The sequence below is a fragment of the Acipenser ruthenus genome, chromosome 8 (assembly GCF_902713425.1).
Source record: "Acipenser ruthenus chromosome 8, fAciRut3.2 maternal haplotype, whole genome shotgun sequence".
In the NCBI taxonomy this organism is placed as follows: domain Eukaryota; kingdom Metazoa; phylum Chordata; class Actinopteri; order Acipenseriformes; family Acipenseridae; genus Acipenser; species Acipenser ruthenus.
Genome location: NC_081196.1, coordinates 11,470,116 through 11,492,441, shown reverse-complemented (window position 1 = coordinate 11,492,441; position 22,326 = coordinate 11,470,116). Strand labels below are relative to the sequence as shown.

At 36.5% G+C, this 22,326-nt stretch overlaps 1 protein-coding gene across 2 annotated transcripts in view; it reads right to left on the bottom strand.

The window, feature by feature from the left end:
* LOC131737717 (NADPH oxidase 4-like) overlaps window positions 1–22,326 on the bottom strand; it is a 37,594-nt gene that overhangs the window by 7,515 nt on the left and 7,753 nt on the right. The window contains exons 5-14 of one of the 2 annotated variants that reach the window (XM_059028495.1): window positions 18,991–19,088; window positions 15,810–15,837; window positions 15,133–15,205; window positions 14,567–14,647; window positions 12,114–12,330; window positions 10,274–10,438; window positions 9,318–9,380; window positions 6,467–6,538; window positions 5,007–5,067; window positions 1,401–1,482 (exon numbers count right to left, since the gene is read on the bottom strand). In XM_059028495.1, coding sequence (XP_058884478.1) covers window positions 1,401–1,482; window positions 5,007–5,067; window positions 6,467–6,538; window positions 9,318–9,380; window positions 10,274–10,438; window positions 12,114–12,330; window positions 14,567–14,647; window positions 15,133–15,205; window positions 15,810–15,837; window positions 18,991–19,088 — 940 coding nt within the window. The remainder of the gene's footprint in view (window positions 1–1,400; window positions 1,483–5,006; window positions 5,068–6,466; window positions 6,539–9,317; window positions 9,381–10,273; window positions 10,439–12,113; window positions 12,331–14,566; window positions 14,648–15,132; window positions 15,206–15,809; window positions 15,838–18,990; window positions 19,089–22,326) is intronic. The other variant, XM_059028496.1, reaches the window with a different exon arrangement.

Genomic DNA, 22,326 nt, shown 5'->3' with positions numbered 1-22,326 from the left:
GCTCAATGTCACACAGTGAGGGAGCCGGGATTTGAACTGGGGACCTCCTGGTTACGAGCCCTTTTCTTTAACCACCAGACCACACAGCCTCCAGGAGATGGAGGTAGACTGTAGAATTGAAAAGCTAAAAAAAAATATAAAGTGGAAAAAATCTGAAGCCAATTTTCGGTTGGGAAACTGATCTATCTTTCAACAGGTCAGTTTTTCCGCACTGGTGGAATCTGTCAGGGAAGCAGATTGCTGGTTGTTGATAAAGCTGTGTCTCCCAGCAAAGGGAATAAAGTAAGACAACTGCTGACATGCAGCACAGGCCGCGTTCCAGTTTGGCCTTCAAATCACTGCTGCCAACTACAAAAGCTTGGCTATTGTGCTGCCCAATACAACTAAACATTGCCCTGGGTGCGTCTGTCATTTTCTGTTAGACATCAAATGCAAGACAGAAGAAGGGAAAGGAAAGGCTGTGAATTGTAATTTAGAAAGAGTGCTTTCATTAGAAGTAATGATGAATTACCAGCCAAAGCCATTCTGGGAAGTATGAGTCCAGTTCTCAGTCTTAAACACAGCTGTACTGTACTTATGGTTTAGTCTTTTTAACGGTTGAGTATTTAAAGTTGTGGATAAATCTAACATATAACCTAGACCTAGCCACGTATGGAGGAGTTGTACTTCAAATTCCATCGTGAGAACATGCCATAATTCAAGATGTTATGAGTGACAGGTTTGACTGATGGGATACAGCAGTGCCCTGCAGGCTAAGGTTCCTTCTCTGCAGCATTATAGAAATATGCCTGGGTTGTCAACCTTTTGTAAGACTATGACTGACAAGAAATATTAGCCCTGAAGCCAGGACATTCATACTGTAAATATGAGGAATGCTACTGCACCCAAACTGACCATAAAAATGCAGATCATTGGAGAGAACTCCGACCAGGGTATTCAAAGCAATTTATTCAGTGCATAGTTTGCGCAGAAACTTTTTTTTTTGTAAACATTGTAAAAGATATTTCTTGAAAATTATCTTTTTTTTCTTCAGTTGAGCGTTTCTGAAGGGTATTGACAATGTCGACCCAAGGGACTTTTTCGAAAAACTTAACAATCTCTGCTAAAAATGTTGTTTTCATCTTAAGGATGTATTTGAGCACAGGAATACCTTGAATCTGATAATTCAAGTACTGACAGAATAAAAATAAAATAAATGATCTGTGTAGTATTGATGTAGTGTAACTGAATCCATTCTCATTTTACTCAAAACTGCAGTAAAAGGTGTGAATTATCAAATACAGTTCAACATTGGTTAATGCTAGAAGTGGATAACCCTACAAATTAACATACTGCATAAAATCCAAAAAGCACATTCATCAGTCGTACATTATATTATGCAGCATTTTTACTGGACTTACGTGGGATATCTTCTTTGCTGGACAATAGGTAGGATCTCAGAGTCTGGGGTCGATTTTGAAAGCAACAGCTCCTTAAATTGTTCTGTGAAAATTAACAAAAATAAATAAATAAAACCTATAATGGCAGTTATAACCAATATAAGGGTATCAAACAGTATTAATGCACCTTCTGGTCATACAGTAGCTTTTAGAGTTAATATGTAAAAAAGAAAACACAACCTGCAACTCGTTTGAGGTGTAACTGTTTACGGACATGGTAAGTGTTCGATTTTTTTCCCCCCCAGAGGAAATAAAGGGGCCTATGCTAAAACAGTGTAACCAACAGCACAGCTGGCTTATCTGAACTAGCAGCATGTCTAGAAATAGTCACCTGTAAGGCTTGCTTGTGTAAGAGTTCATAAACAGCTATGTCACATGTATAAAACAAGAGTCAGTTTCCCTTGCCAGGAAATCAAAGCAATGCACTGACATATAAAACAACAAAACTACAAATAATTTACCAACCAATCACAGGTAAACTCGGGGGAGTAGTGGACTCACAGCCCAATAAAGGGGACTTCTCTGTAACTGGGCAGACCTAAGGCAAATACATTGTAATGTTAAGAAATGTAAAGTACTGCATATTGGAATTACATCTCTTCAGCCTAGAAAAGAGACGGGAAGGAGGGGACTCTAAAATCCAAAATGGTATAGATGAAGGTAACCCAAGACACTACTTCATATTCAGCACAGAGTAGAACAAGATGCATAAATGGAAGCCGAGTAAAAGTAAGTTAAGAACAGAAGGTAGGAAGCACTTTTTATTAAACATTTACAAATGCATGGAATAGCCTACAGGGGAACATTTATTTAAAAAATAAATAAATAAACAAATTGCCCAATTAAATTAGATCCCCCTCCGTCGAGATGAAAGGCGTGCTAATAAGAGACAAGCCTGATGGGCCGAATGGCCTCTTCTCATTCCCAAACTGTTATTATGTTCTTATTTACATAGCAAAGCTATTTTAAGAGGCATTGCTAAAATGTGTATGTGCTAAACATGGGCCTGTTCATTACAATTCATGAAACAGTATAACGGAACACATGCAGCAGTTCTGTTTAGCACACTCTCAGCATGGAATGTTTATGATGTCATTCAAGTCACCAGGGAACATATGCCTTAACAAACGATCCCTTGAATATCAAAGCAAGATAGAGTAGCCAAAGAAAACTGTGTATGTACATAAAACGTACAGGCAATTAACCAACAACCAAATGCCCCTGCTTTATACACTTTCTAAAGGTTAAACTCCAAGCCTCTTTAATGAGTTTGGTTAATATAGGGCTGGATGTTTGTAATGTTCAGAACTGACACCTGAAATCAAAGTTGCACGCATCGAATGGTGAAGAGAAAAATGGTACAACTTATGCAAAGGTAAGACTGTTTTAAAGCACAATATTACAAAATCATTTTCAAAAACCAATTTCTAAAAATAATTACAAATATAAATTTAACAGTATAAAGCGAGAAAAGAAAGTATTCCTACCTGCAACTAGTATACCGTTGACATTATTTTATTCCTGTTAGAATTTGTCTGTGAACTGGCTTCTACATCGTACCAAGACATCCAGGAACTGGCTTTTAATGCTCTGCAGCTATCCTTTCATTGTTCTCTAAATCACTATCAACACTGCACTGCATTAAAAACATTTCACAAGTTCTGAGAAACAAACGACACACACACACACACACACAAAAAAACACTGACCCCATCATCCAAGGCCTAATTATTCAACCACATGCAGATGACCGGAGGCCATTGAAACACACAGGGGGTGTGTTTATAGATGCCTAGGGCTGTAAAGAAATGTACAAGCTGAAGCTTCCCTGGCTCTATGCCACTACTACTCCAGGTGTTTAAATGAAGTGGTGTCGAAGGGATATATAGGAGGTCTCCTCCCTCTGGACCAAAACTCAACCATAGGCCCACGGGCTGTAGGAGAGGTTGTCTTTCAGAATACAGGCACTAAATTAGGTCTTTTGAATAATGTCCCTCCTACACTGAGCACAGAGTAGCATAAGTTAGTGAATGTCTGAGAAAAAAAATTAAAAAAAAGTTTCAGACATTTGATTTCATTTTTATTCATTGTTTGATTTCATTTGTATAAAGTGTCAGTGCAATTTAAGGTATCATTTGCATCTTAAATAAACAGAAATGCCCCAGAGACCATTGGAACACAATGGCCCACATGTATCAAGGTATTTAGATCAAATCTGCAACATATTTTGTAAAAATAAAATAAAAACTGGTAATGTTACAAAAGAAATAAGAGACAACCCAGAGATTCACTTAATGACCCCAAAGTGTGCCACACTTGTTTGTTATTTATCTTGTACCGTTAACAGTTTGACTTTCCTTTAACACAAAATGTTGCTAACTACAGATTGGTGGTAAAAATATTGATACAGCTAGCTCAAAGTATATAAAGATTATAAAACGCTGATCAAGTTAATTACTATTTTAAAAGCAGTGGATGTATTATTAGTAGTATTATTACTACGGTTCAAAGATATTGCAGAAATTAGTAATGTACATCCCTCAGGCAAAACAAAGGTAGTTTGTGATATTGAAGTGTGATAGAGATTATTTGAGATTTCTGCTGGGAAGTCTCTGAGACTATTACTATCAAATGTCGGAAATGTTGATTTTGGTTTGTTAAAATAGGTATGTATGAGATACTAAAAAGGCATTTTCAGTGTTTAGCTTGATAATTCAGAGAAACACTTGATCTCAGCTGACATGTAACCGTTTTGTTGCAGATCTAGTGCTCTTTTGCCAAAATCAATTCACCAGTTTATAGTCACTAGAGCTGCACAAACCGATTATTCGACTATTTCAATAAATTTGGATTTGTGGTGATTGCTTTTCTTAGACGCCGAAGAACAGTAATCCACACAAATCCAAGCAGCTGCTTCTACACTTTTTACTTTGAATGGTAAATTATTCAATCAACACCAATGACCCTCACCTGATTTCTGTGGAGAGCTCAATCCAAATGATCGAATAATCAGTTTGTGTAGCACTAATAGGAGCACAAATTAAACATGTTTATGGGTTTTCAACAGCACTTCTACAAAACAATTCATCAGTCACCCTGTATTACATGTGTGGTCATTCCCCATTTAGATAATTGAGTGCTAATTGGGGAGTGGCCAGATGTACATAAGGAAGGATAAATCCTTTGTCTGGTAGAGGAGTTTGAGTTCTGGGGAAGCGATTCATTCCCTAATGAAAAAAAGGCAATGTCTTTCCCACAGAGCTGTGTAACAGACTGTGTTTTCGTGTCCCGAGCAGATGTGAGGTGCTGAAATCATTTTATAGACCCCCCCAGAGCCCGCATAGCTTTAAAGCCTCCAAGTCTAAATTGGTTCATGGTGCTTTTTAAAAAGAATTAGTCATCTGGCTACCCAATGCCTGTTGTACTTAAACTGCTGGTTTATAAATGGCCTATATTTCTCATCCAAGACTGTTTTGGCATAGATTCCATGTTAATGCACATTTTTCTTGAATGTGATTTTTAACTGGGAGTTCCTGTTTGTGAACTAGAAAAATCTTTAGAACTCACTCGTCCAGTCTCCAAGCACTCGAAGATGGACCCCAAAGGTTGTTCTCTTTTCAGTCGGACACTAGAATACAAAACATTCCACAGTTAATGTATCTAGCACTTAATATCTTGATAAAAGCATGCTACATACAAACATTCATACGCACTATTTGTTCAAACATACAGTTGGATTCAATTCTGCTTTAATCAACCCTGAAAAATAAAATCTAAAAGAAATTTCAGTTCAGCTTTTCCAGACACAAACTTTAGGATCTACATATTCCTAATACATAATATCTTACCTGTTTAATATCATTTTACCTGTGTTCTATATGATTTTCTGTTATTTATGCATAGGTTATTCGCTTATTAACTATTCCAGCATAAAATGCTTCTGAAAAGAAAAGGACACATATTATTGTTGCACTTGAAGCCCAATGGTAAAGCATTGTGCAAAGAAACCAGTACAACACTGCTATGCTTCGCCCCCCTCACTTCCACATTTAGCCTGAGGAGACTTTTTAGAAGCACTTTTACTGGAATAGTTAGTAAAAATAACAAATAAATGAGAGAAGAAGAAAATATATAGGACCACACACACATAGGATATTTAACAGGTAGGAAATTAGATATTAGGGAAAAGTAGATGATGTGAAGATTATATTAATTATTGCTATAAGACATGTCGGACTATATTATCAAAGCGTTTCCTCCACTCTGTAATTAACTCCTGTATAACACTAAAAAACTATGTTTGTGTTACAAAATAAAAAATAAAAAAAACAAATGAGTTCTGACGAAAACTGGAAATATATATCTTGGCTGTTTGGTTCCGGTTTTGTAAAATAAACAGGTGTTTTACCTCTTTCAGAAAATAGGAGTTAATTAAAGACTGGAGGAAACGCTTTGAAAATATGGCCTATCATCTTGTGCAGTTTGAGCTGGCTGCTCAAATTGTGAAATTAAGTCTGTTATAATGCCCTACAAATGACGCATTGCATCATTTCAAATGTGAAGACTGTACTTACAAATTATTATTATTATTATTATTATTATTATTATTATTATTATTATTATTATTATTAATAATAATAAACATAAAACTTTTTTTAAATAACTTTAGAACTATGCTTTATTATATTCAATGTACAGGACGACATCTATACACAGGATAAGACATACTGGAATTTTGACATTTATTAGTTGGTGATTCACAAATTAAGTTCACAACTTTTGCAACACCACCTTTAAAATCAGACCTGTATGGTAACATTCCCTGCTTGCAAACATGACACCTCAGAACAGATGATCAGAGCTGTAATTTGAGGTCATCTGCAGACTTCTACAGAGCGTTTGAGGAAAAGCAGACTCCACCAGCGAGCAGTACGACAGCCTGCCAACAGGAAGCAAGGAAATACTGGCTTTTCCTGAAAAGGTGGACCTCTTGGGAAGAGTAAGAGAGACTGCAAGTGGTACATCACCTGGATATTTCTTTTTCGGATGAAGCAAACGGCTAAGATTTCCAAACCAGTGGATAGTTGAATCAGATATTCCTACAGTGATAATAAAAGTCTTATACAGATCCCTGCCAGAATAACCTTAACACCCCAGTTTCATGACAAACTTTAGCTGTGTCTGGTGTAGTCTGTACATTATGAGAAAATAACATGTGCACGGTTTAGCTTTGGCTTGACCCAGCATCACTGTCTTTTAATGCCTGAAGACTCCTGGACATTTGTTTTGCAAGATGTCCAATACACACAACGCAATGAAGGGGATTTACTTCCAGGAGTCACGGGACTGACAGAAAGTAAGAATATGACTTCATCAAAACAGAATGCAGAGGCACAACTGGTAGTGGTTTTCAACCCCGGTCCTGGGGACCCCCTGTGTCTGCTGGTTTTCATTCCAACCGAGCTCTCAATTACTTAACTAGACCCTTAATTGAACTAATAATTTGCTTAATTAGACCTTTTTAATTGTTTTCAGCTCTTAAACAGTTGCAGAGGTCAAGTTACTTATAAAATGTTATAACTGACTTGAAATTTGCAATTGTTTAAGAGCTGAAAACAATTTAAAAGGTCTAATTAAGTAAATTATCAGTTGAATTAAGGGTCTAGTTAAGTAATTGAGAGCTCAGTTGGAATGAAAACCATTGGTTTAAGACACCCCACTTACAATGGGAAAGTCTAAAAAAATAAATAAATAAATAAATAAAAAATATATATATAATGTAATTATTATGCAAAAAAAACAAACAAAAAAACAATCAGAAATGTTGTTTAATTTTATGTTTACAGTAGGGATTTCAGGGGGATTCTTTCAAGCAGCAAAATGATTATGTGTGGCCTGTAATCTATCCACAACTTCTATTTACCTACATACAAAGAGCTTCGCTGTATCCTGTACATCTCCCTCCAACACCACATTACAACATTAGAGATTGCTTATTCTAGAACAACAACCTGGATTTAAAAAACACATTTGTTCCAGGAGTGCTCTGGGACCACAGAAGAAAATAAATGTGTGAGAAGCAATGCCTTTGCTTAACACCAGACTAAATGAGAGGGAAATACACTTGACAGTGTCATTTAGTTTCCATTTCCGAATGTATTTATATGAAGCATAAACAGCAGTTTGAGTGGAATAGAGGATGACGTGTGGTATAATACTGTGCCAAGCAGCGCAAGGGACTACGTTACAGCTCCAAATAGGCATTTATTAACGGGGCACAGGTATGGGTTAGGTACTTGGTATTTATTGTTGCAAAAGCTATTTTTCAGGGAACTAAATGCAGTAAACAGGGGATTATCTGTTGTATTAGTTCAGAAGATTAGTTGAGGAGGAATTCTTGTTATTGAAAGGATGTCCTGCCCTTTCCCACAATCAAGTATAGACCAGATCACCATGGTTTAAAAGATACAAAATATTCTGTCATTTCCAAAAGGTAAAGATATTTTAACACTTAACTAGTGAACTCAAAAATACTAATATTACTGAAGCCTAAATATGGGCATGTGCCAAGTTTATTAACAATGAAGTTGCTGCAGTTTATTGTATTTATTATTATACTTCTAAATATTCTCATATTTGCAATTGTAAACCGATTATCAGCTAAGGGCACTGTATTCGCTGGAGGTAGAGCCCTGGAAATGTCGGCTTGTATTGTTTTTATTTTATTACTGTTATAAACTGCCAATTAAAATGTGCTCAGTTAATTCAATTATGGGGTCAGTTCTGAGCTCTACAATCAAGAATTCCTTTATATTAAAGATAACCTGATAGCAGCGCTGTTCATCAGCTATGAACAACTGTTGTTTCTAACTAAGAGGAGAGTTTTCATTTTCAGCTGTTTTGTTTTTTGGACATGAAATGGTTAAAAGTAAGATTACTAAGGTGTAAAATCAGTTGATGCCATCAGGGCAAGTACAGTTACTGGATTTGGTCTTGTATGTAAATGTATTTTCATGTGTCAAAAACCTCAGTATTAATGGGAGAAATCCTAATACCGTGTCCAAGACTTGTATGCATATTTTTATATGGAGACAGTGAATCTGAATTTCATCAAACTATTTTCTATTGTATCTTCAGCCAGGGCAATATTCAGTGCACACACATGCATATGCACATAGAATTATTGAAGACACATCAGCTAGGTAACTTGAAACAGATGGTCTTTATCTACCTTGTCAAAAAGGGTGAAAAAATTGCTACTTGCATTTTGATCAGTGGGAATATATAACACAACCAGGGTCCCTAAATGAGTACTGGGTTGGAGTTCATGGAGGTGGATGCATATTTTCGAAGCCAAAGGGACTAATTAAACGCTGGACATGTCAGTGTTAACACACTTCCTTTGTTTCCTTGATTTTTTACAGGTCAGGGACTCTGCAGTACTGGAGGAAGTTTCATGTAATCCTGACATGGTGGCACCAAGCATTATGCACACCGTTCATAATTTCTAACTCATTTATTTGTTCCTAATATTAAAAGTAATTGAGTTTTCTATTTGTTTTAGCCAATACTTCAATTCACAGTTGAATAAAAGGTAACCTATAACTAAAGTGTTTTTCTTAGTTTTTTTTTTTTTTTTTTACATATTTATTGTGACCTTCAAATCAAAACACAATACATCATTTATTTATTTACTTGATTAATGATGTTATCTATTAACCATGTTTGTTTATTTATATTTTTAATACATTATATTAAAAGCTGTCCAGGAGCTCCATAAATACAATTCAGAGTTAATTGACAAAGCATGTAGTGTTATAAAGTACAAATGTTTAGTGAGTATATCAAAAATAAAGATAAAAAAAGACAAGGACTTACCACTGTAAGAGTGAATGGATGACTCTCAAAGGTCGATATACTTGGACACTGTAAAACGATGTACTAAAAGAAAAGAATTATGGAAAAAAATAATTATAGGTTTCTCAAATCAAAATAGTGTCAATCAATTGCCTTGTTTCCGTTAATGAAAAACAGCAAAATAAGCCGGAAAAGAAATACACCCACCCCTTGTTATATCGCCCCTCGCTATACTGCGGATTCGGACATATTGCGGTCCTGGAGTTGGCTCCCCATTTATACAGTCTAACTGCGCATGCCTTAGCTGCAATATACATAGGCAATTTCACTTAGAATTACTGATTGTTTTATTTCGTACTGCACATCACAAACTACAATATACAGAACAATTATAAACAAAGCATTAATATCATACTGTTACCATATACACACACATTGCACAACACAAAGCAAATTAAATATCTACTTGCTGAAGCTTTTTTTTTTTTTAAGCAATGCACTAGCAAAAGTCACAGGGCAGTGACATCAGCTCCCTAGCAACAAGCCTCCTATGTTGGGAATGGATTCTTTCAATGCAGCAGTTTGGGCATTTGAGAAAGGAGAGGAAGGTTCATGAAATTAATTGGAGACTTAAGTTGATGAGAAGCAATTACCCTCCGCAGTACAAATTAAAACGGTGTGCTGCTTTTATTCGAAAAATGAGAAAAAGCGGGTTGCGTAGAGGATTTATATTGGACCCTGATGCCCCCGAAAAAAACGAGGGAGTGGTTGTACAGTACTTGTTAGCCTATTTGTTTTTCTATGGGTCTCTAGCTATATCGCGGCCCTCGATATATAGCGGATTTGTATTGGACCCTTGCGATATATCGAGTGGGTGGTGTAATATATTACATTGTTATTATATAAAAGATATACGGACGACTAAAACAAGTCTTTGTTTATTTTGCTTTTAGATATCAGTGTTCTATTACCCTCACCTGGCCGGGACGGGCCTTGAAGTCTTTCTTCACCATGCGCACCTCGATGACATCACACGGGAGGCTAGTCACAGACACAATGGTGACCGGTCGACTATTTCGAAAGTACCTGTAAAGTCTTTCTGCACAGTAAAGGCAAAGAGGGCCAGACACCCACAGCCAAGTCTGTTACAGATGCAAAAAAAGGTAAAATCATTCTACTGTAGCTAGGCAAGTATTTATTTATTTATTTATTTTTTTAAGCAATCAAAAATAGAAATGTATTTGTTAAATTTTAACAGGTCAGAAAAGCCTGAAGCATCAATACAGGTTATTCAGTTCAGTACTTTCAGGCAAGTTGCACATGCTGTAATTCTTAAAGATCATAAATCACAAACAGCTACAAACTAGAACCGCATATTTGCAACTGTAATGGGTGATACATTATCAAGATGAACAGACAGAATTCTACTCATAAGAAATATATTTTCTTATGCTCACAGATTAATTAGTGCTAGAAAAAACATGTTTTACTACTCCACCACTTTTGAGGGGGGGGGGGGGGGGGGGGGGAGAGACGAAACCATTCTGACAGCTGACACACAGTTTGCTGGAAACCTCACAGATCATCTCAGCCAAACAGGTTCCCTGTAGAGGGCATTATCCCAAAGGTAGATGCCCTCTAAAAGCTAAAACGAGACTAATCTCGAAACTCACTTTAAAACAGCGACATACATTTCAAGTAGCCTAAGCGATTACATCCAACACATAACCTAAAAACACATTTAAAAAATGTCTTCAAACGCAAAAAACATTAGTTTGTTTAGTAAAAGCATTAATATCCTCCACAGTAGTCATTACCGGTAGACAATGAACCTTGACCTTTGTTTTATAAGATCCTGAAAGGCAGCTATGATGGGTCAAACAACCTCTTTATATTCCTAAAATGTCACAAATTGGGTTGAACTTTGTAGGATCTATGTCCAGTGAATACAGTGCCCTTAGCTGATTATCCGTTTACAATTGGCAAATGCCTGAAAAAAATGTCTTCATATACAGTGGATTGAAAAAGATATTCAGTGGAATGAAACTGTAGTTTATTTCACCCTGTGCTGAAATACTGTCACACACAGCCCTCACAAAAAAATAGATTGGGGTGCCACGGCCCACAGACATGAGTTAAGTTAATCACTTAGGTGGTTCAATTTGAATAAGTGCCTGCGTTTCAGCAGGCCAAGCAGGAAGTCGTCCCTATGGTAAGAAGCCCCTACTGTATCCATCATACCAGCCCAGTCTGATTGCTCTGGGTGGATGGGATATAGTCTTAGCATCACTCAGAACCTGTCAGGAAAGAACTGGAGCACAGCACGCAGAAGTGTATCTGCCATCATGATATTAATTTACAACTTCTTCAAGATCATGCTGCATGTTCAACATGATCCATTAATCCAGGCAGGAGAACTCCAGAATTTTTTATTTTTTTTTACCAGTATGCAGTTATGTCCAATATTATGATATTCTTAATACCTCGAGTTAAATAATGTGGCCAAGCTCTATTACAATTCGATAAATAAATGGGTCCATATGCAAGTGTGAAGCACCGATGGACAGACAGACATGCATCTCTACTCTATATATCCTTACATTTTGATGTTCTGCCACCAGTGTAAATATATCACACGTTAAATACTGACCTAACCATGTTCTAATACAATTAGACAAGCGGTTCTCTAGATATAGCTGAAAAGGTGGGGATGTGCATCTTCTGTAGTGAATTAAAATATGTCATAAGGCTTAGTAAACATACATAAAAAAACAGAATTAGCACACATATTATGACACTCTCTGCTAAGTTACAGACCTCAGGGAAATGCGATTTGAAATGTGGCTCCTCTTTGCAGACATTGCCAAAGTTGTCTTCAACATGAGGCTGTGGTTTGAGGAAGTCCTCATGAGAACGTTCCAGGTGAGATTCAGGAAGGGGCTCTGGTTTCAGTCGCCGCACCTGGAGAGTTTTATTAGGACTGAAGCATCCAGGACGGTGGGCTTCAACGTTGCTCTGATATTTTAGTGCACCCCTAAAAACAGCAAAATAATGAAATATTACACACAGTACACACAGCTGTCCTTACGACCTGCTTGATATAAAGAGCAGCTGAGCTCACCACTAAGAGCACTCTGTCAGTCAATCGAAGATCTCCCTCTATTACAAAAACAACTCTCTTTATACTTTTCATTCTGGTGGTTGTAATGTTAGTGGTCTCACTGCATTATTAACCAGCAAGAAAACCAGAACGCTCTTTAAAATTACAAAAAAATATAATTCCAGTTGTTTCATGCTGTATCCTGTATGCATCACTTACAGAGGACCTTACAAGTAGCAAAGTAAAGAGGCAGATGAGGTGGGAAATGAACCTTAGATGCCCTGGTTAATTACATCTTTACTGTCATAACACACTTACAGTAATGAGATCTAACTAGAGACCCCCGAACTGCATCAGCAGCAACCTTCCTTTCAAACTACACCAGGGCCTTCATCTAAAGGCTGCCTGATCTATTCCTCATTGCAAGTGGTTTTTCAACATGCTTTAAATGGGGACGATTATTCTCTAGTGTTAATGACAAGCCTTTCGGTAAAATCAAAGGTCTCTTCACAGGTTAAATAAATTACAGCTTTGATCTACAAACAAACTGACTAAAGCAGGCAACTGTATTGAGTCACAAGGGCCCAACTGGCCAGAGTACAGAGCTAAAAACAAAGAACCAGGCAATCTGCTAAAGTGCATCACTGTTAAGCGCATACAATATAGTTCTTTGATCACACCAAAAAAAAAAAAAGAAAAAAGAAAACACTACATCTATCAAAATCACTTGGATGCTAGCACTGAATTTTCATATTCTGATCTTACAGCTGAGGTCAATACACATAGTATGTTAATGCCCAAAATAAGTGAGAAGATAGGGAATTTCTCTTTGTAGAACCAGGCAGTTAATGTAATCAGAATGATGACTTGTGTGATAAGGGTGACAGCATGAAGATGAACAGTATACACTGCCTTTTACTTGTCATAGCTGCTCTGAAGTGCTCATTGTACTGGCCGCCTTGCGTGACTTGCTGTGTGTGCTCTTTCATTAAAGGGCAGGTTTTAACACAGTCCCTCCGACAGCCTGTCTTGCTGAAAGCTAACATTGCGGGTGTTAAACAAGCCACTCTGACAAGTGTTATGTCTATGGGAAACATGCAATAGCTTCACAGTCAAATTCACAACTTGCTTTCCTGCAAGTTATACATATACTAGATTGTTGGCTCTCTTTAATAGTTGCTGCTGAGCTATAGCTACAAGACCATGTCAATTATTAAAAGACCTACCTGTTTATATATATATATATATATATATATATATATATATATATATATATAAACAAAGACATGTAGCTACTCCTTTAGTTTTTACTTTAAAATGAATTACAAAAATTGTGGCAAGCACTGGCCCCAAGGTAGCATTTAATTGTTTATAGAATGACCCTTGTGTTTTAGCTGTTATGATACGATGATAATATGCTGAACTATGCTTGTTAAGTATAGTTTTGTGTTTATAACTATTAATACCTGCCTCAGGTCAGGACTATCGATGAAAAGGAGGCATTGGCTACATTGATTTTATATTGCATCATGTTCCGGATAAGAACACACTACTGAAACTGCTACGTACATCACTGCAGTATGATTTTCATGTATATTTACAAGGTGCAAGACATTCAGCCTCTGTTTAACTCAAACCTTAATCTCCCATCCTGTTATGCAAACATCTGGTGTCTTGCTGAGATTTTAGGAAAGCAATCCACATTGTTAAAGTGGAACTGCGTTCATTTGAATTTGCAGTATCTTCTGCAGATTTAAGCTACTTTCTCGCATATAAGTGTCATTAAAGAACTACGACTCCTCTACACTGACATGCATTTCAACCATTCCTATTAAATCATGAAAGAGGGGTTGCTTTGTTTCAATATAAGCATCCGTTTCTGAACCAGCAAGCATTGCTGCTGCCCAGTATTTTGTGTCTATCAGTAATATTACACAGCTGCTTATTAAACTTACTGAACGCCCACCTTGAACCTCTCTATTTATCATCTATATATATATATGGCTTTGCGGATTTATGGAATATAACCACACACTGTATCCAGATATGGTGGAAAGAGGCCTACAAAAGTATCCCAGAAAGTTTACAATTCATAACTTCCTTAGAAGCATCAACAAAAAATGATATAAAACAAAAGGAGATGAAGTCCTGGTGACCAATTTCCACTTACCCAGCCACATGAAGCAACAGCAGAATGTAGAAGACAATGAAGAGGTTATGGGTGTACCAGAAAATGTCATAGTTAGAGACTCTGAAAACGAAAAGCAAACCTAACTGGATTATATTAACCAACAGCCCAGTGTTTATTTTTGTTGATTGAACTTGCTGGTTCAAATGTCCCAGACCAAGTCTGTTTGTAAAAGAAAAACATGGCTTCAGTTAAGAGTCAGGTAATGACTGTACAGTATATCTTAGTTTGTCAAAGAATAAGGTCAAACATGTACAAATACACAGAAGAGAATGTCAACCCAAAATGAAAATAAATAGCAATGTTTAACTCAAATGGAACAGGATATACTGTACCTCACCCACAGAATTCAGGTCCAGGCCTGTGGCCATATATAATTTCATTGTGACCTCTTCAGACCTCAGAAGAGTTGGCGATAGACAAGGCCAAGTACCAGATCGAGTTGCTGTGCACATTGCTGTTGGATGTTTTTGATTTGTTGTCACTTAAATTGTATGCCATTTTTTAAGTCGGGTTATTAAACTCAGATACTAAAAGTTAAGTTTTACCTTATGGAGTATGATGAAGCCGTAAACATCAAGAAAAGAATCAACACCATGAGGATACCAGTTACTCCTGGAACTAAAAACAAAATAAGAAATTGTTTTTATCATGAACATTTCAGTGACTTGTTTAATCAAAAACCCCTGGAATATTGTCTTAACCAAATCCAAACAATGCTGACTCACAAAATGAAACACAGATTGAATGATTTAAGGAGTATTTTCAAGTGGTTACATTTTACCCTCAGTGTCTCTCTACAAAGACACAGTTTAACCTGGTACTTAATCCATGTCTATCGTCATGTAGATCAGCAGAGATTCAAACTCAAATAAACTAATATATCTCAGCAAGGTATAGAAGCCATAGTGAAACACTGGGCTATTGGTTCTTTGAGGAAATTTCTGTTTTCCAATTTAATGAATACATTTTTTAGCTAAGAGCCAATAATGATAATGAATAAATCATCAGAAATATAGCCTTCAATAGTGCAACCCATCATGGTGTTGGTGCTGTAAAAATATGTTTTCAAATACTTGAAGGACAGCAGGAATATCATTAGTATGTCCTATTTGCATAAAATGCTAGCTGCTTCTTAGTTCAGTTACAGCAGACAGTAAAGGAGAAATCAACGCATTCTTTGCAACAAGTTAAACATGTTGAATACATTTTAAAAAATACTTACCAGTGGTAAAGATAATTAACCTAGGGTCCTGAAAAACATAGAGATGGAAAAAGATTAATCATATTCTGACAAACATCCTCCAAATGCTTGTTAAACAAAAAACAAAAACACTTTCCAGGAGACCCCTGGACTGACTTTAACCTTGAGGGTTTTAAATATGAGCTTATCCTTTATTAAAGATCAGAACCCTCATTAAATAAAAAGCTTAAGCTTCTAGTTTTGAAATCTAAACAGCCAAAATTCCAAGAACCTTTTTCCCCCTGCACTCTAACCAAGAACATAACCAGCAGTGCAAGGAAGAAATTACATAATACCTTTTTCTAATTTTGTTGTTTGTGAACTACTATATAATGCAAATGGAAACTGGTTCCAAACAGCAAATGGATCCCAGAACCACACCAAGCTGCTACCAGTCAATCAACAGCAACAACATAGCTTGTCAACTCATTGTGTACACCTCTCTGTGTCCTCTGGTTCTGGTGTCTGTGCCAAGTTTGAAATCATGAAATCAGTTGTTTTTCATTGATTCACCCCCCCTAAATTAATCTTCAGTCACAGGATAAGACTAATTGCTCTTCTGTGAACTCTCTCACTAGCGCATTACACCAACTCATCATAACCTCCCTTGACGTTTACTTTTCAACTACTGTACTATTCTAATCCTGAACCTCTCCCTTTCAGATTTTTAAGTCAAGTTCACTTTTCCTGTTGTATGAATCTACAGATTGGTGGAAGGACAGCCTTCAAAAGGGAAAAGAAAATTATATTTTACAGACACATGGGCAACCTTAGAATGTTTTTAAAACCTTGGTTATTATTACTGCAATTGTATATTTTCTTCCCTTGTGTCTTTTGAAGTACAAAACCAGAACAACCACCAAAGACCAGAACTGGAACTTCTACCTGGGCACAAGATCCTTTGAATAAAGAAAACATGTTGAACTATATAATAAAAAAAAACCAATGCATTTAATTAAAATAGTACCAGAAACAAACATCAATGTTGTTTTTAAACTTATTTTTACTAACAAAAAACAACATTTTCTGTAAAATAAGTCCTTTGGTAAATGTCTCATCGTTATATCAATCAGACAAATTATCTCTCAGCTATCTGGGCCCGTTAAATTAAGTATCTGTGAAAAAAAAGAGAGATGATTTCAGCTAGGCTATTTATACTATATAATTAAATGACTTTTTGACAGTGGGTTGGAGATTGTAATAGCCAGTGTTTTGAAGGTATTATACTTCACTGACTCTGTGTAAAGATCAAACCAAGAAGAGTGAAGCTAGTACAAAGAAATCTCATTCTGAATGAATGACTTTAGAGGTATTAATAAACTGCATGACTGTATTGTATGAGGGTGTGTTTTCAGCTTAAACAAATCTACTATTTAAACATGCTCATGACTAAGGTGCAAGTCCTCATTAAAATCTACTGGAAACCCAACAAGGAAACCACAGTAGCTACAGTAATAGCAAATAGTTGGCAGCAGCCATTTTTGTGCACTTCTTTTCAAAGCCTCCAGCTGTCTAAAGTCTACACAACACCACCAAGAGAGGAATTTGTAAGGACAGACACTCCCTTCTTTGTAAATTTATGAAGTATTGCAAGCAGGGAACCAGCTACCCACCAGTCACTGTGTTTACATGACTGACTATTAATAAAATTAATATGCATCAAAAAGTCTTGAAATAGTCACATTACAATAACAATACTGCAATATGAAGTTCCTTCAAAATGTTTAGCATTTCCTGTGTCTGACTCTTCGCAGTCCACTACATTATTTTCTCAGTCATTTTTGCGCCTCTTGCCCTAACTGCAGATTCACAAAGTGCAGAGCAAAAGGCTGTTTTCTAGAGTTTTTTTCAAGATTCTGCAAAGTAATCTTTTACACCACCTGTTTGTAAGTAACCTTACAGCTACTGTAACTGACACATATTTGACATTGACGCAAGCAAATACAGGAAGACAGTTACCCATCAGACTCAGAGCATCAATATGAAAACACAACTCCATTCAGGTATTCTCTCAATAATATAAACAAGAACACGCCTGTTGTTGTATAAATTAATTTGTCTCTTTAATTTGCCCAATTTGTAAACAAACAAAAAAACATTGTAAAAGATTTTAAAAAGAATAAAATTAATATACCCCATTAAACATTGAAGTTTTGCCATTATTAATATTAAGTAAATTGAAAGCACTATCCCACTGTGGAATGGTGTTCCATCTCCTCATAGAAAGTAAAGAATTTCCAACAAATATAGCGTTATACATCCCCATGCGTTGCTACAACTGTTTAAATAACGTATCTGTCATTTTTCTTTTCATTTGGCATTGTGTGCTCTGAGAGCCAATGTCTCTGCTTCCCTGCCTACTCTGCATACTACAATGCCAAAAAAAACTTTTAAGAATGTGTTTGTTAACATTGATCTATTAAGCTAAATCAGAATTATTATATTTTTGGTTAAATCTAGAAAGAAATACACGATTTACACTCAATCTGGGAAAATCACTGTTAAAATATAAATACATGGAAGCTGCCATTTCAGCTCTGTTCACTGCAGTTTCACGGACACTTGCCACTTCAAACATCATTTCTCTGGTTCTACAAGTCCTAGAGTGATCGTCAACGGCTCATTTGAAAGGCAAGAACTTGGACTTTAACTGGTATTTATGTGTTTATTTAATAAAAACAAAAACCTTTTACAGAACTGCCTCTAGTCATAGTCACTCCTCCCTTACTGACTCTCCGTGCCCCCCGCTTTGTGCACCACTGCTCTAAATCACTGCAGGAAGAGCAAGAAACAAAATGACATAAAAACATAACAAGTGCTCTGGCTTTTCTGTTCCGTACCACATCATGAATCGTTATTGCTGTGTTACCTGTTTGACAATGTGTGCGATAACCCTCACACCAGAGCGGCCACTTTGAGCAAAGTGAAAGTCTAAGGATTTGATTTTAGTTTAGGTAACACAAACTAAACACAGGGGAACAAACTGGTTCCTGCCTGCATTCCTCCCTTAGATAACCCTAAGATCCCAGAGACTGAGGGTTTGCTCAACTGCGTGGCAGTTAAGCAAAATTGGCTGTTGCATTAAAGTGGCCTGTTTATTAAATCAAAATAATAAAAAGGAAGATTGTTATAAAGCTGTTAAAAAGGGGACCTTGGTTCTTACCTCCCCCTTGTAGTGAGCAACATTAAGTGAAGGGAAATCTTCACTGTACCGCGCAGAGAAATTCAGAATGTTCACCATGTGGGCTGCAACATGGACCACTGCAAGAGAAGAGATGCAGCAAAGGGCTTAGAAAATGTAGGTCAAAATGCACATAAATAATGTATGTTGTGTTTAAACATGACACGACATGTTTAATGAACACAGATAAACATCTTTAGCAGTCAGTTTTCTACTATTCAGCTGTATTTAGTTTTAGTCTTTCTTTTTCCCGTTAGCAATATAAATTATATTATTTATATATATATATATATATATATATATATATATATATATATATATATATAGCCAACATTGTTGGTGAGGCTCTTTTACCAAATATATACAGCTATAGCCAAAATTTTTGCATCACCCTATAGAATTAAGTAATTTTGCTTCATAAAGTAAAATGAAATCTGCTGAATAATGTTATGCTAACATATTGAGTTACATACCACTTTATAGTTTCCAATATACTTAACAAAAAACTGACAAAAAATGACAATTGGGACATTTCGAAATCTAACATGAAATACTGTACGATTATTATGGCTTTTGGTATACACTTTTGCAGTTGTAGTTACCTTGCTTACATGATGTTAAATAAAATATCGAAAATATTTTCATATTATATATATATTATTTTTTATTATTGTCTCAATCCTAAATTTCTAGGTGTTGCAAACTTGTGGCCATGACTGTAAGCATGGAATCTAAAGCATAGTAACAAAAAAGGGGTGGAGCAACATTTCACAAACATAATCTTTGACAAAAAGAGCCTCTGGAGTTTATCTTGGCCGGCAAAGTCTACCAATTAATGTTTATACACAGTATCTTGAGAAAACAAAGGGGTTGTCAGGAGCAGAACTGCAACTTAACAATTCTGACCACAAACGAATGCCTCCCGTGACATGCTTTTTCATTAAAGACACGCTAATTTAACCCTAAACAGCATCCCCCAGACATCTGGTAAATCATTGTTGGTCATGGTCGCTAATGGTGTGATGACCAATACTGTACCAAGCATGGTCTGCAACGGGTAAGCACTGTTAATAAGAGTTAACCATGTCAATAATTCCTGGTTTAGCCATGTAAAAACAACATTTTCTGCTCTCTTAAAACTCAAGTTGTATTTGAAGTTAAACAGACAAATCACAGAGAGAGATCACAGTTAGAAAAGCAATCAGAATAATCAGGTATATTTACAAAAAAATGATTCCAGTTTCCAGGCCTAATGTATTTTAGAAAATGTTACAAAATGAGAAACAAACAAGTATTTCAGACACCTTGGTTTAGACTAAAGTTTGCCGTTTGATTCTAGTTTTGTGAAATGAATTGGTGTTTTTATTAATAGGTTTGGTAACGATAATGGACACAAAACCTTAAGACTGTCAATTTACAAATGTAAAACAGAGCAATGGCGTTTACAACTGGATCAGCTTTGCTAAAAGCGCATTCCACACTTCATACTTTAATTCTGGGACTCACATCATTATAAAGGTCAACCAGTCACAACTGCTGTCTTTAATGTTTCAAAACACAGAAACTGGGCAATCAGATCTGGCCCCTGGGATAGGAAACAGGACACTAACACTGCCCTGGAGGTGTGGGGTGTGTTTGCTAATTATAAAGCTGCAGCATGTGTGAAAATGGCCACGCTTGACAATCTCATTGTGTGATGCCATTATAAAAATCAGATGCATCAGTGCGAATTGTAGCATTTCCCCAACAAAGATTACAATATGTCCCTCCAACAAGATCAAAACTAATCTGATGTACTGTCAGCAAATTAAGCATTTGTGAAACACTGCCAGGGATAACAGCTGGTGTTTGTGGAATGCAGAACCAACATGAGTTGTGGCACCAACTCATATTTACAGTGGTTAAAAAAGTTCACTTTTTCTTTATTAACCCAATGAATGAATTGTGATAGTCAGTGCTAATACAATTAGAAGTAGTTCAGCATTCCTACAAAATGCTATTTTATCATCGTCCAGCCCTGTCTGACGACACAACGAGCATTCCCTCCCCCAACCCCCCAGACACTCCGGAAGACTCCTGTTTAAATCACTTAATGAACTTTAAAAGTGACACAGAACACAGAATATCCCTGCACCCACTTCTGTTTCCTTAAAACTGTCTTGTTAAGGATACACTTGCTATGAACTGTTTTGTTTTTTTTGTTTTCGCTGAGGATTTCTTTTGTTTCTTTTGTCTGCTTTGAAACAGCCTCATGATGTTAATGTTAAGATACTGCATGCTCTTCCTGCATGCATCCATGTAAGACAGTTTATAGAAAAGGGAACATCTAGAAGATTTCTGCAGGGTAGACCCCAGAATTGCAAACAAACACCTGCAATATGCAGGCCACACTTGTGTAATTAGGCACTCCCTTGTGACGTACTCTGAAACTGTAAGAGGCGATAACCACTGGCCGTGTATCCTTTCAGTACAGTAAACACCTTTGACCCAATTTTATGAACCCTAAAAAAAATGTTTTTTTAAAATTGATTTTGATAACAAAAAAATGTAAGATAAACACCACGTTATTTTTGAAGTATTTTGTGTTTTTTTTGTTAATGCAGTTATATTTTTAATTTCCATTTTTCCGAATGTCTGCGCATATTAAACTTGACACAAATTACGTGCCAGATATGTGCCAGTTTCTCAAATAGTTGTAAAGCCCAGCTGCATGTCCCCCCCCCCCCCCCCAGGACTGTTGAAGAGAGAAAGAAACAGCAAAGGTATATTTTTTCTATTTAATAAAAGTATTGTAGTATTAAATTAGCTAACATAGCGGCCATATTTCCAGTAAAACACCACGGTGCGTGTCAATTTTTAATGCTACAAGAAAATACATACATTGGTAACACTGGCTATAGTTTACGCTCTCAGGATTCTGTTAGTTTGGCAGTTCCAAGGGTTCACACACGTTTGGGAGAAGTATCTTTCACACATCAGCTCCCAAAAATGCTCTAGGGTATACTTTAGCAAAAGGTGGAGTCAAAACAGTTAAAAGGATAAACGGTTACTGTCGACTGAACTAGAATTTTAAATATAAATACAACACGATACGTTAACTGTTCGATTTGCACCATATCAGGTCCCAGCGGTATAAGGCAGTGTCCTAGACAATACTTCCACTCAGCCCCACGGGCATTTAAAACCTAAATGTAATACTACATTCCCCATGCAGATGCTCTCCAAACCTCGGCGTGGAGCCGACTCCTTCTCCAGGACGAGCATCTGAGACACTCCTGCTGAAACAGCTGCAGTTGGATCTACTTAAATGGAGAGAAT